Source organism: Pseudopodoces humilis, chromosome 24 (genome assembly GCF_049639895.1).
Source record: "Pseudopodoces humilis isolate 2021_Gansu_Grassland_sample_001 chromosome 24, ASM4963989v1, whole genome shotgun sequence".
Taxonomy (NCBI): Eukaryota; Metazoa; Chordata; class Aves; order Passeriformes; family Paridae; genus Pseudopodoces; species Pseudopodoces humilis.
The window spans coordinates 7,056,185-7,068,991 of NC_142223.1; the positions used below are offsets into that span (position 1 = coordinate 7,056,185).

General features: G+C 40.9%; 1 protein-coding gene across 4 annotated transcripts in view; it reads right to left on the reverse strand.

Moving 5' to 3' along the window:
- The window catches only part of CLSTN1 (calsyntenin 1), a 30,396-nt gene that overhangs the window by 9,213 nt on the left and 8,376 nt on the right, over positions 1–12,807 (reverse strand). For 2 of the 4 annotated variants that reach the window (XM_014259210.2, XM_005530455.3), the window contains exons 2-10: positions 12,034–12,156; positions 8,223–8,252; positions 6,638–6,833; positions 4,956–5,164; positions 4,562–4,711; positions 4,278–4,463; positions 2,911–3,159; positions 1,933–2,054; positions 1,052–1,214 (exon numbers count right to left, since the gene is read on the reverse strand). In XM_014259210.2, the coding sequence (XP_014114685.1) occupies positions 1,052–1,214; positions 1,933–2,054; positions 2,911–3,159; positions 4,278–4,463; positions 4,562–4,711; positions 4,956–5,164; positions 6,638–6,833; positions 8,223–8,252; positions 12,034–12,156 (1,428 nt within the window). The remainder of the gene's footprint in view (positions 1–1,051; positions 1,215–1,932; positions 2,055–2,910; positions 3,160–4,277; positions 4,464–4,561; positions 4,712–4,955; positions 5,165–6,637; positions 6,834–8,222; positions 8,253–12,033; positions 12,157–12,807) is intronic. The other 2 variants (XM_005530456.3, XM_014259211.2) reach the window with 1 other exon arrangement.

Here is a 12,807-nt window from a genome sequence, read left to right on the forward strand (position 1 = left end):
CAAGTAGTTAAAATCTGGCAAACTCTCTAATCCCAGAAAGCAGCACATCCCCCAAAGTTTGCTTATACTGGACCCAGCTCCTTAAGGATTCGGAGTTCTTGGAAAAGCTGCAATGCAGGGAAGACACAGCACTGTGTTGTTACAAGAACAGTCATGGCCCCACAGCCCAAAGAGCCCCACACACAGGCAGCAGCGACAGCAGCAAGAGCTGCAGAATACCTGAACCAAGAGGGGAAACCTCCCACAAACCACCTTTAGTAAGATGACACAATTCTAACAACTGGCTCCATCTGAGGGGAAATTAAGGTGAGATCCAGACTAATACAGCAAATCACCAAAAGGTATTGAAAGCTGATCAAAAGAAGCCATTACCAACAAAGATTTCTTAATCAATAATAGAATCACACATATTAAGCAGACAATTTATCAGATGGAAGCACCAAAAATTAAAGTCTGCTTTTAAAATTTTAAAAGAAATGTTAGAAGAACTTCTTCAAAAGGGTAAAATTTCTCTCTCCTTGGAGAAGAGCTGTATATATAACTTAGAGCAGCTTGAATAGAGCAGACAAAAAAGCAGATGTCTATTTTTATAAGCAGAAATGGAAAAAATACCCAAGAGACAGCACTGCTGTGCTGCTCTGCAGAGCTGTCTGCTGGACATTGATGAGAACACTTTTCCTACAAGATGCTTTTCAACCTACTTGAAATGAAGTGTTCTGCTTGGTAATCTGAAGTGCATGAGGTACTGTTACAACCATTATTAAAAGTAAGCTGTCAGTATTCCCATGGCCACCACAAAAATCACGCTGATGGAATACAGGCTGCTGAGCAGCCTTGTGTTTCACACACCCGTGGCCAACGAGAATACAAACAAACACTCCTGCAAAAAATGACTCAGGAAATATGTGATACCAGCTTGGAGCAAAACCCATCTGCGAGAGGCAAAACAAGTTATATTTCATGCACTAAAAAAATGCATGGTAATTCCAGATAATCACCAAGATTTCATTAAAAAAGTTCATTAGAAGTATGAACAATTGTAAATAGTTACCTTGCCAACATGCTCCAACCACCAGCTGTGTTTCTATCTTGGAAGGGTGGAGTGGGTAATCCTCAGTGACTGGGAACGGATCATAGGAGACACCATCCACGTAAAGAGACACAGCAGGAAATTCAACATTGACAACATAGTGGTGCCACTCTTTGTCACACACCTGAGTGGAGACAGTTTGAAAATTCTACTGTCATTTTTTCCCCATTACAGGTCAGTAACTGATCTGGTGCTATATTTTACATAAACATACATGCGGATGTACCAACAACCTACAACGCAAGCCTGTACACAGCTGATCTTTCACACACATGGCACACATCTGAAAAGGGAACTGACTGCCAAATATTAATAAAAAGTTTCTTTATTCTGTTGCCAATACAGGAAGCTGCATATACTTCTTTTCCTTTAAGTTTTATATTAAATAACAGCATCTTTCAATCTAAAAATAGGTACCTACATGCATGCACATCCTGAAATACTGATATAAGACAACCTTACTTGACAAAAGACAGGTATTTGCTGAGAGCAACTGTTAAAAAAACCACGACTATCACAAATACAGGGGGCTGAGAAAATGTCATATGCTCAGAAGTACTTGAATGCTAGAAACAACCTGGAATAAATACCTCCTGTTTTGTCATGCACTCCACCTTAGAGTGCATTTAGTCACAGCTGCAAGACTGATGCTGTATTTTCTACTTGCTACTCAAGATGAAAAGGTGAAGCTGAACATGTAAAACAAGCACTGCTGGGTTCTGGGGAATGGGGTGTGGGAGCCTGGAGTGGCAGACAGGATTTGTTCCTACATACACTACCAGGGACATCAGTCACCACTGCCCTTCACTGCAGCACTCTAGCAAAGAGCCCTTCAGGCTCACCTGATTCAGCTTCCAGTGGAACTCAGCAGGTTTGTAGGTTTTTCCCTCAGAAGGATCCTGGCGGAACAGGAAGACCAGGCGGCAGTTGTGCACGTAGAGGCTGTAGTGGTGCCGGTTCATATCTGCACACAGATATTTGAATTAACAGCGTTACTTTCTGCAAGCCTTACCAACAAAATTCACATGTTCTGCAATTTCACACTTTAATATTGAAGTAATTGATAGGCAGTAATCAATGCAGAAGTAAATCAGGCATGGCAAGAGGAATGTAAAACATCTGCAGCAGTAGTGAGGGCACTCTTGAAGAACCCATGAGGCTGCAGAACAGACTATCTCTATCCAAACCCAATCTAAACCCAGGCACAGCACTGAAGAGCCAGAGATAAACCTGTCAGCGGGAGAAAAAGAGCTCTATTTGCAAACAGAAGAGCTTTTTTTGTTACAAATGCCAATTATGGAAACAGGGTTATCACATTTCCCTCTTATTAATGGCATTTTCCAAATTATTGTTTCTGTGTCATAAGCAGAGAGTGAAATTGTGCCAAGCATAAAAAAAAAAACCCACTTCATCTCTGGAAAAAGAAATTATATCCTCCTAAGGAAAAAAAATATACAGCAGCAAATGCTGTCACTCACTAGACCTGGTATGTGTGTCTTAATGTTTTTAGGCAGCATCAAGAACAAGGCTATCTTTGGAGATGCAAACTCGAGGCTGCAGTGCCAGAATAAGTAATCTACCACAGCAAAAGGAGTGCATAATGCAAACCAAGATAGAATTAGAAAAACAACTCTGCCCAATCTGAAGCTACATCATCTAAGGCTGAGCCTAAACATAAGCACAATAGTGATTTTTAAAATCGACCTCATTTCAATTCCAAGAAAACCTTAAGGTAGAGAAAATGCTGTAACATGCACTGCCAGAGCACATGAAAAACCAACCAACCACAAAGACTGTTCATAATTGAAGTATTGACAAACCTGTCTTGTCTGAATTGCACAGAATTGTCTCTTTCTCTTTGGTTCCGGGCCCGTGCCTCATCCACACTGAAATCATGAAGGGCTCTTTCAGACTGACTGTGACTACACCATCTGGAATCTTCACAGCCTGGGTACCATTGAACTCGAAGACCTGGTCGCTGTCATGCCCATTATCCGTGGGCAGCCCCACGGTCCAGTTAGCAGCACTGCTTGGAGGGGGGAGCAGCTCAGCTGTGCCAGAAGCAGCACCTACAACACAAATGAAAACAGAAATTTAGAAGAACACCACTGGTTTCAAATTCAACTGTTTATTTCAGCACTAATTTCTCAGCACCAACTGCCAGGATTATGCACTATCATCACAAATCAAGCAATTCTCCTTTTAAATAATGTGGCACTAATTACAGGCATCTAACACCATGGTAACTTCCACAAATTTGACTTCTGGGTAGACAACTAATCTCATAATAAGCAGAACAGTTTCAATCTCCACAGCTATAGAACCTGATTTTGCCTCTGTCTCAGGAGCCCTCTCATTAATGCCCCTTGTCCCTTGGACCCATGAGCACAACACCTTTCTCTAGACACTGTACTTAGCTGTGAGAGCAGAACTGATCCAGCTGAACAGAGTGCACAATCAGCCCCTCCCAGCTCACTGCCTGCTCACAGCACAGCCAGCAGCAGGTACCTTTAACATCACACTGACCCCAGTCAGGGAACGGCTCAGGAATTGCCTGGGTCTCTGGGGTTACTTGCTATTCAGACTTTCAACTACTCTCAACTGAGGTTGAAGACATAAATCATGAGTGATAATTTATCCTGTAATCTCAGTTCTTCCATATGGCTACAAAGGACTCACTGACTTTTTATAAGACCCTTAACTGCAGCAGAAGTGGATGCCAAGGGCCTTTATTCCTACGGCAAATACAGTACAAATTCAACTGATCCAAGTTAACTGGTTTTTTTCCAAACCACTCTTTCTTGGTTTTCTCTAGTTTTTCATCAAGTATTCCTCAGATTGCAGCCATTACATCCATCATGCTCAGAAAAACAGAGAGGCTTTACTGGCTATACCCTTCAGCACAGGTTCTTTTAGCTCTTGAACATGAATCTCACACAAGGGACATTACTAGTCTATGTAAGACAGTGGAGAGGCAGAAGAAGGAGATTCTTTACCACATTTCAGAATTAGTGTAGAAGTCACCTTCAGGCAATTTCATGCCTTCTGCTGCCAGTGAGGAAATGAGTTGAAGGAAACTATGTGCAAATGAAGACCAGATCTACTCACTGATTTCTGGTCTAACAAAATTCAAAGTAAAACTAGTAAACAAGAGAGACCACTTTTATTTTAACAAAAGCCTTCTTACCACAGAGCCTGTGGATGGATTTCTCAGAGTAGGTGTCTCTATCACAGCCTTTGCCAATATGGTTGGTTTCTAGTTCCACCGTTGCTTCAACTGAGGTTATTGGCTCATCACATGTCTCCAAATGCATCCCAGGGAACAGAGCCAGAGAACCAGTGCCAGGCTCATATTCTATTCTTTTGCTCCAACCTGGATATTTATCCAAAGAAACAATATTAAAGATCTCTCACGTTTAACTGAAGGTAGCAGCAAATGCTAAAAGCAGAGAGGAAAGAGAGCAAACTAACCTTGCCAGCCAGGCTTGCACGTAGGCTTCACGCTAATTTTAACCAGCACATCCTCAGCAGCTCTCTTCTTCCCACAGTCATAGGCTGTTACTGTCAGTTTATACTGGTGTTCTTTACCATAGCTTAATTTTTCTGTGTTTTTTATATAACCTGACACAGAAAAAAGGCAATTGTCAGACATCAATACAATTCTTCAGGATCACTGCTGTATAAAATGCATCCTGTACACCTATGTACTACACACAGATTTGAACAAACTCATCTGCAAGTGAATTACCCTGCACTGTTTGACTTTTCAGTGCCAGCCTGCAGGCCCAGGTGCTGCTGAGCAGGGTGACTCCTGCTCTTTGGGTGACCAGTGAGAGTCAGTCCCAGCCCTGGCTCCGTCTCTTACCATCTTTGTCGACGGCAAAGGGCACGTCTGGAGTCACGATCTCATAGCTGCAGATCTGGCTGAACTGGGGGGAGCAGTCTGCATCCACAGCTTCCACCCTGAGGATGTTGTCAGACCTCTTGCCCTCGATGACCGTGGCCTTGTAGGACTTCTCCTTGAACACCGGGGCGTACTCGTTCACGTCGTTCACCTGGATATGGACTGTGGCCCTGCAATGACACGCACAGAGCTCCTAACCCTAACCCACTCCTGGCAGCCCTGGGGTACAGCAGCTCCCTCTCTGCCACCTGAGCCGTGCCAGCCTTTCCACCTGACAGCTCGGAATCTGCACTTTCCTGTGCAAGGTGTTCCAAATGGCCTTCCCATACCATGTAACACCACTGAAATGAAGGCAAATGGCATTTATACTACCAGAGAATATCTGTTCAAGAATTACACAGCTGGGTTTAACCAAGAAATAAGAAATGAAAACTTGTTTTGAAGGTCTGTTTCCTGGGTACTTTAAACAAGGAAAAATCTGTATTTTACATCTGCCTTTTTTCTTTCCAGTCCTCTTACTTCCATGAACGTGAAGGTTTGGGGTTTGACTAACAGGAATATTTGTACCTGCTTCTGAATGACTGTCACTTTTCTCTTGTTCAAGTAAATAAATACGTTTAGGGTATTACAGATTCTGCCCAATCAGTTTCTTTTCCACACGAAGCCATCCTCCAGCATTCCAGCTCTCAGAAAGAAGCTACCAATGATTAATAAACCAAACAATCTCAACTACCCTACCTAGGAAAGCAGTGGGTGTTTCTCCAGTGTATCACTATATAATTCAGCATAGTTCTAGGTTTTGCTTACTATCACTGGTTATTTGCAAATAAAACTCAAACCCTTGTAGAGTTATAGAATAGCAAGGTTTTGTTTGTCAGCAAGATGACCTCTGCTACTCTATTCCTCATCTTATTTATGCCTCTCTCTTTGCTCCACACAACTGCTCATCTCCCACATGCTCTGCAGATGTTTACACCAGAGTGTCAAACAGTTACTGTGAAGTGGGTTTTCTAGAGACTATTTTATATTGTGGTTTTTCCTTAGATAAAGATTAAGTCAAGACTGCTTTGTTCTCATTCTTTAATGTAGGCAGAGATGAGCCCCATGCTATTGATCTTGGGTTCTCTGGGTGAGGCTGTCTGGAAACGATAGAAACATGAATGCTTTGGCATTTTGTTAAGCTTAATACATACTGACTTCTTGAACCAGTTTTTTGGATTCAGAAATCAAATTCAAAACAATGTCCAGGCCTTGTATCCCACACAAACTCTACCAACTCAAGACAGATTTCAAGTGTATCAGCAGTTTCCTTGCTTCTATCCCCACCTGGTTTTCTAATGTAAATTCAGAGACATCAAGGGACGAAGCAGTACCACCTAAAATACAAATGAAGGGATGTCCAAGCAGTTCATGTCCAGCTGGCTGCTCTTTTTATTTCTACTATTGCCCTGCTTGAGCAGGGAGGTTGGACCAGATGACCCAGTGTGGTCCCTTCCAAGCTGACCCTTTCTGTGGTTCCATGAAAAGCCCTCCAGTATGAACACCTGGTTCACATTTACTCTCAATACACAGACCACAGATCACCACAAGCAGGAGACCCCTTGGAGCCAAACTTCCCCCCAGCCCACCCCAGACTGACTTACTTGTGGGATTTCTTTGCATTTGCTCCATCTGGTCCCTTCCCACAGTCGTAGGCCTGGATGGTGAAGGTGTAATCCTTCTGCAGCTCACAGTCAAGCTTTTCCTTAGAGCGTATTATTCCCTCACCAGTGGATTTATCCACTACCACTGCTTCAAAGGGAACATTTTGCCCGTGGATTTTAAATCCACAAATCTCACCTACAGAGTTAAAGACAAGACAGGTTAGAACTGGTCAACATGATGATACATTTTAAAAATAAATGACCAAATATTTTGCAGCCAGGGGTTTGTGAGGGTCTGTGGACAAAGCAAGAGCACTGTGCTTTAAAATGGGTGAATTCTGGGAACTTTAGTAAAAAGAAGCAAACGTCTGCCTTCCAAGCAACTTGTTTACTTTGCATCCATTCATGCAGGAGTACAAAAGAGAAAAAGAGAAATGTAGACAGGCATTTCACAGGAGTACTTGAGACAGCTCTAGGGCAAGAGTAGATCTTATGTGAGCATACAGCCAAGGCCACTGGTAATATCTTCTATGCCAAGCTACTGGCAATAGCTGGGCAGCTGGTTTACTTTGACCAGAGCAAGAGGTTAAAATGCACAGTTACAAGTCAAGGGATGAAAAGGTTTCAAGTACAGGTTCAGCACCATAATTACAGAAATTCTGTCAACAGATCAAAGGACAAAGTCTTCCTGTGCAATGTACCTGGCTAAAATCAGGGAATCAAAATAAACTACTGAATGAGAAAGGTAGAAATACCAACTTCTCAGGCATCCATTTCAACAGCTATCTACTAACATGGGCCAAATGTTAGTCAAGAAGTTCCCAGGGAATGATTTAGAAGGCATTCCTTCTAGTCGAACTCTTCACCCTATTGACTTGGAAGAGAAGTCCCCAGCACATCAGTTCTAAACACATCTAAACCTAAGGCTGCACTACAAGACTGGCTGGCACAGCTGGGTAAGCTCAGCACACAACAAAAGCCACTCAAACTATTTCACTACCTATACTGTGTTTCTACCTCTGCAACTTGTTATATTTTGATGGGGATTTTCTTACACCAACAAACCCCACTATTTTGCTATTATAGTTGCAGTGGTTTCTTAGTACCAACAACACACTCATAATGAAAACATGTCCAGAGGTATTCAGAAAAAGGGGGTTGGTTCATATTTTAAACCACTAAAGTCAGTCCTGAAGGGTGTGTACTGCAGGGAAGGTGCTGTAATGCTTCAGCACTTCAACAGTACTTCACAAAGCATGTGGAAAACTTCAGCTGTCCCAAAGAAGTGATCTGCAAGTGAAAATATCAGAAAATGCTAATTTCCCCCAAACAACTTCTTCAGTGTTCACACAACATACAATAACCCCAAATGGTTCAAATGGATGTCTGATTTACAGATATTTCTAACCAAGGGTTTGGTTACATAACACTTTTTATCAATATATTTTAAAATAGAAAAAAACTGGGAGAATAAATGGGACAAAAGAGCATGACAGGATCTTCTGTTTCAGTGCTGATTCCCCATTTCATAACCAAAGTTAGTAGGTTAATATTCATAAAAGGGATAGAAAGAACCCTTTATCACCTTCTTTGGTGACTGTCACCTCAAAACTCTCTAAAGGGAAAAAAGACAAACCCAAGTCAGTAACAGGAAAGGTTGAATGGGAGCAAATAAGGAAAAGGCAAAGAAGCACACATTACACAGAAAGCTTTGGAAAAACTGTATTTTCAAATTCCAGTGGTGATATGCTGTAACTGTTACAATTTTAGAGTTTTAGTTATGTTAAATATGATTTAATTTTTTAACTCCAGGTTTTCATTTAAAGAATTTTGAAATATTTCATATGATCAAGGCTTTGTTTTCTCCTTTTCTTTTTTTAGTAATACCAACTGCTAAACGAGATATTTTCAAAATTGCATGTTGATTAATAACTGCCCATAAAGTAGAATTTATCTGAATTTATTTACATTATTCTATACAAAGTATTGCCATAATTCATGACTAAAAAATATACACATTGACTTGTAATCCTCATGAACAGAAGTTTTAATTTAAGGAATGTGGAGGGGGAGCTATGTATTTTCCCAGCAGTACAGCTTCAAATTTGACATAATGGCTGAAACACTACTGCAACAAAATTTCCTCTTAGGTTTGCTACCAGCTATGCAAGTGAGCCACAGATGGGACATGACCTGTTTGCTCACAGTGTCATCTCCTCTACAGGACACTTCTGAAAGTCCCCCTCCCAGCTGAGCCCTGCCCATGTCAGCAGAGCTCCCTTCCTAAGCAAAGGGGCTGGGGGCATCAGCACTGTCCCACCCCAGCATGGGGAGCTGCCTCCAGGGAGAGGGACCCAAGGCCTTGATGGATTTTGGAGTTTTTTAAAAGAATCAATAAAGATTCTACAACATCCATTTCAAAGGTCTACACATATTCATGCTTTAATTGAAAATTTCTAACCCCCACAAAATACTGCTTGCATCCCAGAGTAGCAAGAGGGAAACAAAGGCATGTGACTGAGTTTTCTCCAGGGGTGGGGGAAGAGGGACTGAAGCCCTGTCACAGACACATCAAAAGACCAAGGGAAACATTTCAAGCATCTGGCTACGAGACCCTCCACTGCACTCTCATAACAGAACACGTTCAGCTGTGTGTGAAGGCATCCAGATCTAACAGTGGCTGTTTCAAATATAACAAATTCAGTTCCTTTATGCACAGTAAAGGGGAAACCCCTGCTTGAGAGCTTCAGTCATCAGACTGATTTTAGGCACAAGCAATAAACATACAATAAAAAATATAACTGTCTTTTATTTTATTTTTATTTTACTTTTTCAGCAAAACCACTTAGGATCAAATTCCAACATGACTCAATTTGTAATGTAGAAAAGAGTCACTGAGGAACAAGAATGATCATTGTCTTCTCAAGCAGATCTGTAACAGTGATGGTACAGAAGACGGATTCCATCCTGTCCCTACGTGCCAGGCAGTTTGACAAGGCAAGCTGGCATGACTATATCCATCCTGTTCTCAAAAGTGTGTCATTTCAGATTTAAAACCATACAAATAAACCAAGACATAAACATCTATATAACCCCACTTATTTTTTGCACACCTGAATTTTAGGATCCTACCCACAGCACAGAGTGAGCAAAGCAATAATTTGTTACTTTTACTTGCCCCACAGTTCTTGTACTACAAAGCATCTAAATGAACTTGTTTTGAGATGTTTCAACACACTCAAAACTGAAATAAATAAAAAAAGCTCTACTTAAAGTATTTTAAACCTTCACATAGTTCAGAAGTTTCAGAGCTCAGCTAGAGGGCACAATTAATTAAAATATCCAGGCTTTTGAAGCATGAATAAATTTGATTTCTAAGTAGGAACGCAGCAGTAAGGGCTGCAGCAGCCCCTGAATGCTGAGCAGTGCTCTGTTTTGCTGTGAAAGCACCACTGGCCCCGTGGGCTCCCCACGCTGAAGCCCAGGAAGGAGCAGTGTTGGTGCCAGGACGTGGGCACAGCTCACCCAGCACAGCTGGGAGCAGGCAGCACTCACCCAGCCGGGCTCCTCAAGGACAGCTCGAGGACTGCTGCATTTAATGGCACACAAACACTTCCACACATCCCCACGGCACGCTCCTCCAACATTCATCCAAGTCAAAGCCAACAGTCTCATACTGAGACTTCTTCACAATGTTCACGTGCCATACTCAAAATTTCATTTTCTGCTGTTTAAAAAAATCTCCATTTTGGAAAGCCAAAATATTTTGTTTATACAAATATATTCTGTTTATACAACTCCCAGTTGATAAAAATGTTCATTTAATGAAAGCAGGTTTACAATTTAGATCAACCCAACAGGAAAAGTCTCATTTAAGAAATGCTTTGACATTGGATTTTCCTCTGTAAACATATAAAAATATTTGAAGATAGTCTGACGGTACTTTCTTGAAAGCATTCCTATCCAAGAGGTAAGAAACTGCCATTTGCAGAATCTGTTCAATGCTACTGCATTACCAGCACCTACATTTAAAGCACTTAAGAACTCAAGAGGTGATTCATGTTCTCCTCATCCCCGAGAGCACAAGTCAGGCTTCCCATTCCTCTCTTTAATTAACAGATTTTGTGTATCCCAATACAAGCTTCTTTGTTTGGCCATGAAGGTTTTTTTGTACACAGCTGTTTTATTTCCAGTTGAGACAGCAGAAGAGCCTCTGCCATATGCACCCAATACATGAGGAAGTTGGAATTCCAGAGGTTTAGCATTGTCTCTCAACTTCTGAATAGCAAATTTACCATTATCTTCAGCTTCACTGGAGACAATAACAGTCTGATGACAATGCAACAAAACTGTTACTTTAAGCAGTACCTCAAGAAAATTGTGACCAAACTGCCATAAAACTGTAGCACTCAATGCAGTCAGCTGCTGAACATTTCAAATGGCTCTTAATTTAATTTAATCACTCTCCTATCTCTTCCTCTGTGAAGCCAGTCTAAGCAATGCTCTCCAAAATGGCTCATGTCACATCCTTTAGGTACTTCACTAGGATTTTTAATTCTCAAATTTTGCTTAACCAAATAAGCTGCTGCAATTATCCAGTTTAAGCTTGTGTTACCCACTACAAATAATTTAAATACCTGCAGATGCCCAGTAGTATTCCTCAAACACATCTTTCTAACACTGTCAAATTCAAAAAAGGACTTTCCATAATTGTGCATGCAATTAATGAATACAGTATTCCTAAACAAATGTTTTCAGAAAAAAAAATCTACTGCAGAAGTTTGTAAGAAAATTGTCAATCCTATGTTCAAAGTGAATAATTAGCTCACACTTGGCAGATATCTTGTGTATCATTCTCTACATTCTTTGCTAGAGAAAAAAAAGCCTTTTCTTCAGCCAGAGGAAGTTGTTCAGTTTTTAACATACCCTAGGCTGTTAAGCAAATTTATCATACACATGTAATCCTAATTCTACTAATTAGTATTTTCATTCATATTAAGACACAAATGAACACTAAGGAAACCCAAAGGAAACTCTTCAGAATGGTAAGAAAATCAGTTTCAGAACTCCCACGCTGAATGCTGTGAAATGTGGAATCTAGAGGACTGAGGAAAAGGACAGACACTATGAAAACAAAACAAAAATAAAACACAGAAAAATTACCATGTACACATTAACTGAAAGAAGCAAAGTACTTTATGGTTTGGATACTTGGATACAGCTGCAAACCTGAAATAAAGCACCAATCCATGCACACACATTTCCTAGGATCTAAAAGCTTTGAAATGTTATGCTACTGTTAGGGAAAACACACTAACACATTTGGAGCATGGGAGCATTTGCCCCCAAGAAAGCACTTCCACATCTTCAAACAGAAATGCAGATGAATTCTGTACCTGCGAAACGCAGAGGAGCATCTTTGTCCAGGGCTATTAAAGGGGGGTCCAGGAGCACAGTGTTGTCATTTTCTGTAACTATGCCATGATAGGTTGTTTCAATCCATGGCTTATGCTTGTTAACTGAAAGGAAAACAAAGTACAAAGTCAAAACATTTGAAAATGACAATACCTTTAAAAAATGCTTTATAATATTAATTTCAGTACTTTCCTCTTATAATTCTGAATCAAGGTTTTAATAAACTGAAATATTTGAGACAAAATCCTAGCTAAGTATGTTCAGAAGAGCTGAGTGTCCCTGTAGGCTTTCCAAAAGTAACTCAGAGAATTTAAATTACTTTCAAACTATGCTGGGATTTAAGATGCCCCTGAAGTGCAATTCAAAAACCTGCTAACAGTGATGGGGAGCTGCTGCCATCAGTGCCAAGTGTGATACCAGCAAAACCTCAGCACCACACGAGGGAAGTCTGGCCAAAACAAACTTTTGTTTACACTCTGCTTCCCCCCACCATGGAAAACTTGGGATACAGCTGGTGGACTATTCTGCAGAACATGAAGACTTGCTCTCATGTCAGCTTTTTGTATAAGGGGGTTTCACTATCATTAAGAAAACAGGTGGAAAAGAGCCCAAACTTTATTTCTTTAGTACTTGTTTTAAGAGACTGGGAAACTGCACTAAAAAAATCTCACGAGAGTATCCTTCACCTCTCCACACAAGAGTCTCAAATTGATCACCTGAGCCTGTCTCAAGATGACTGGTCTTCCTCTGCTGCA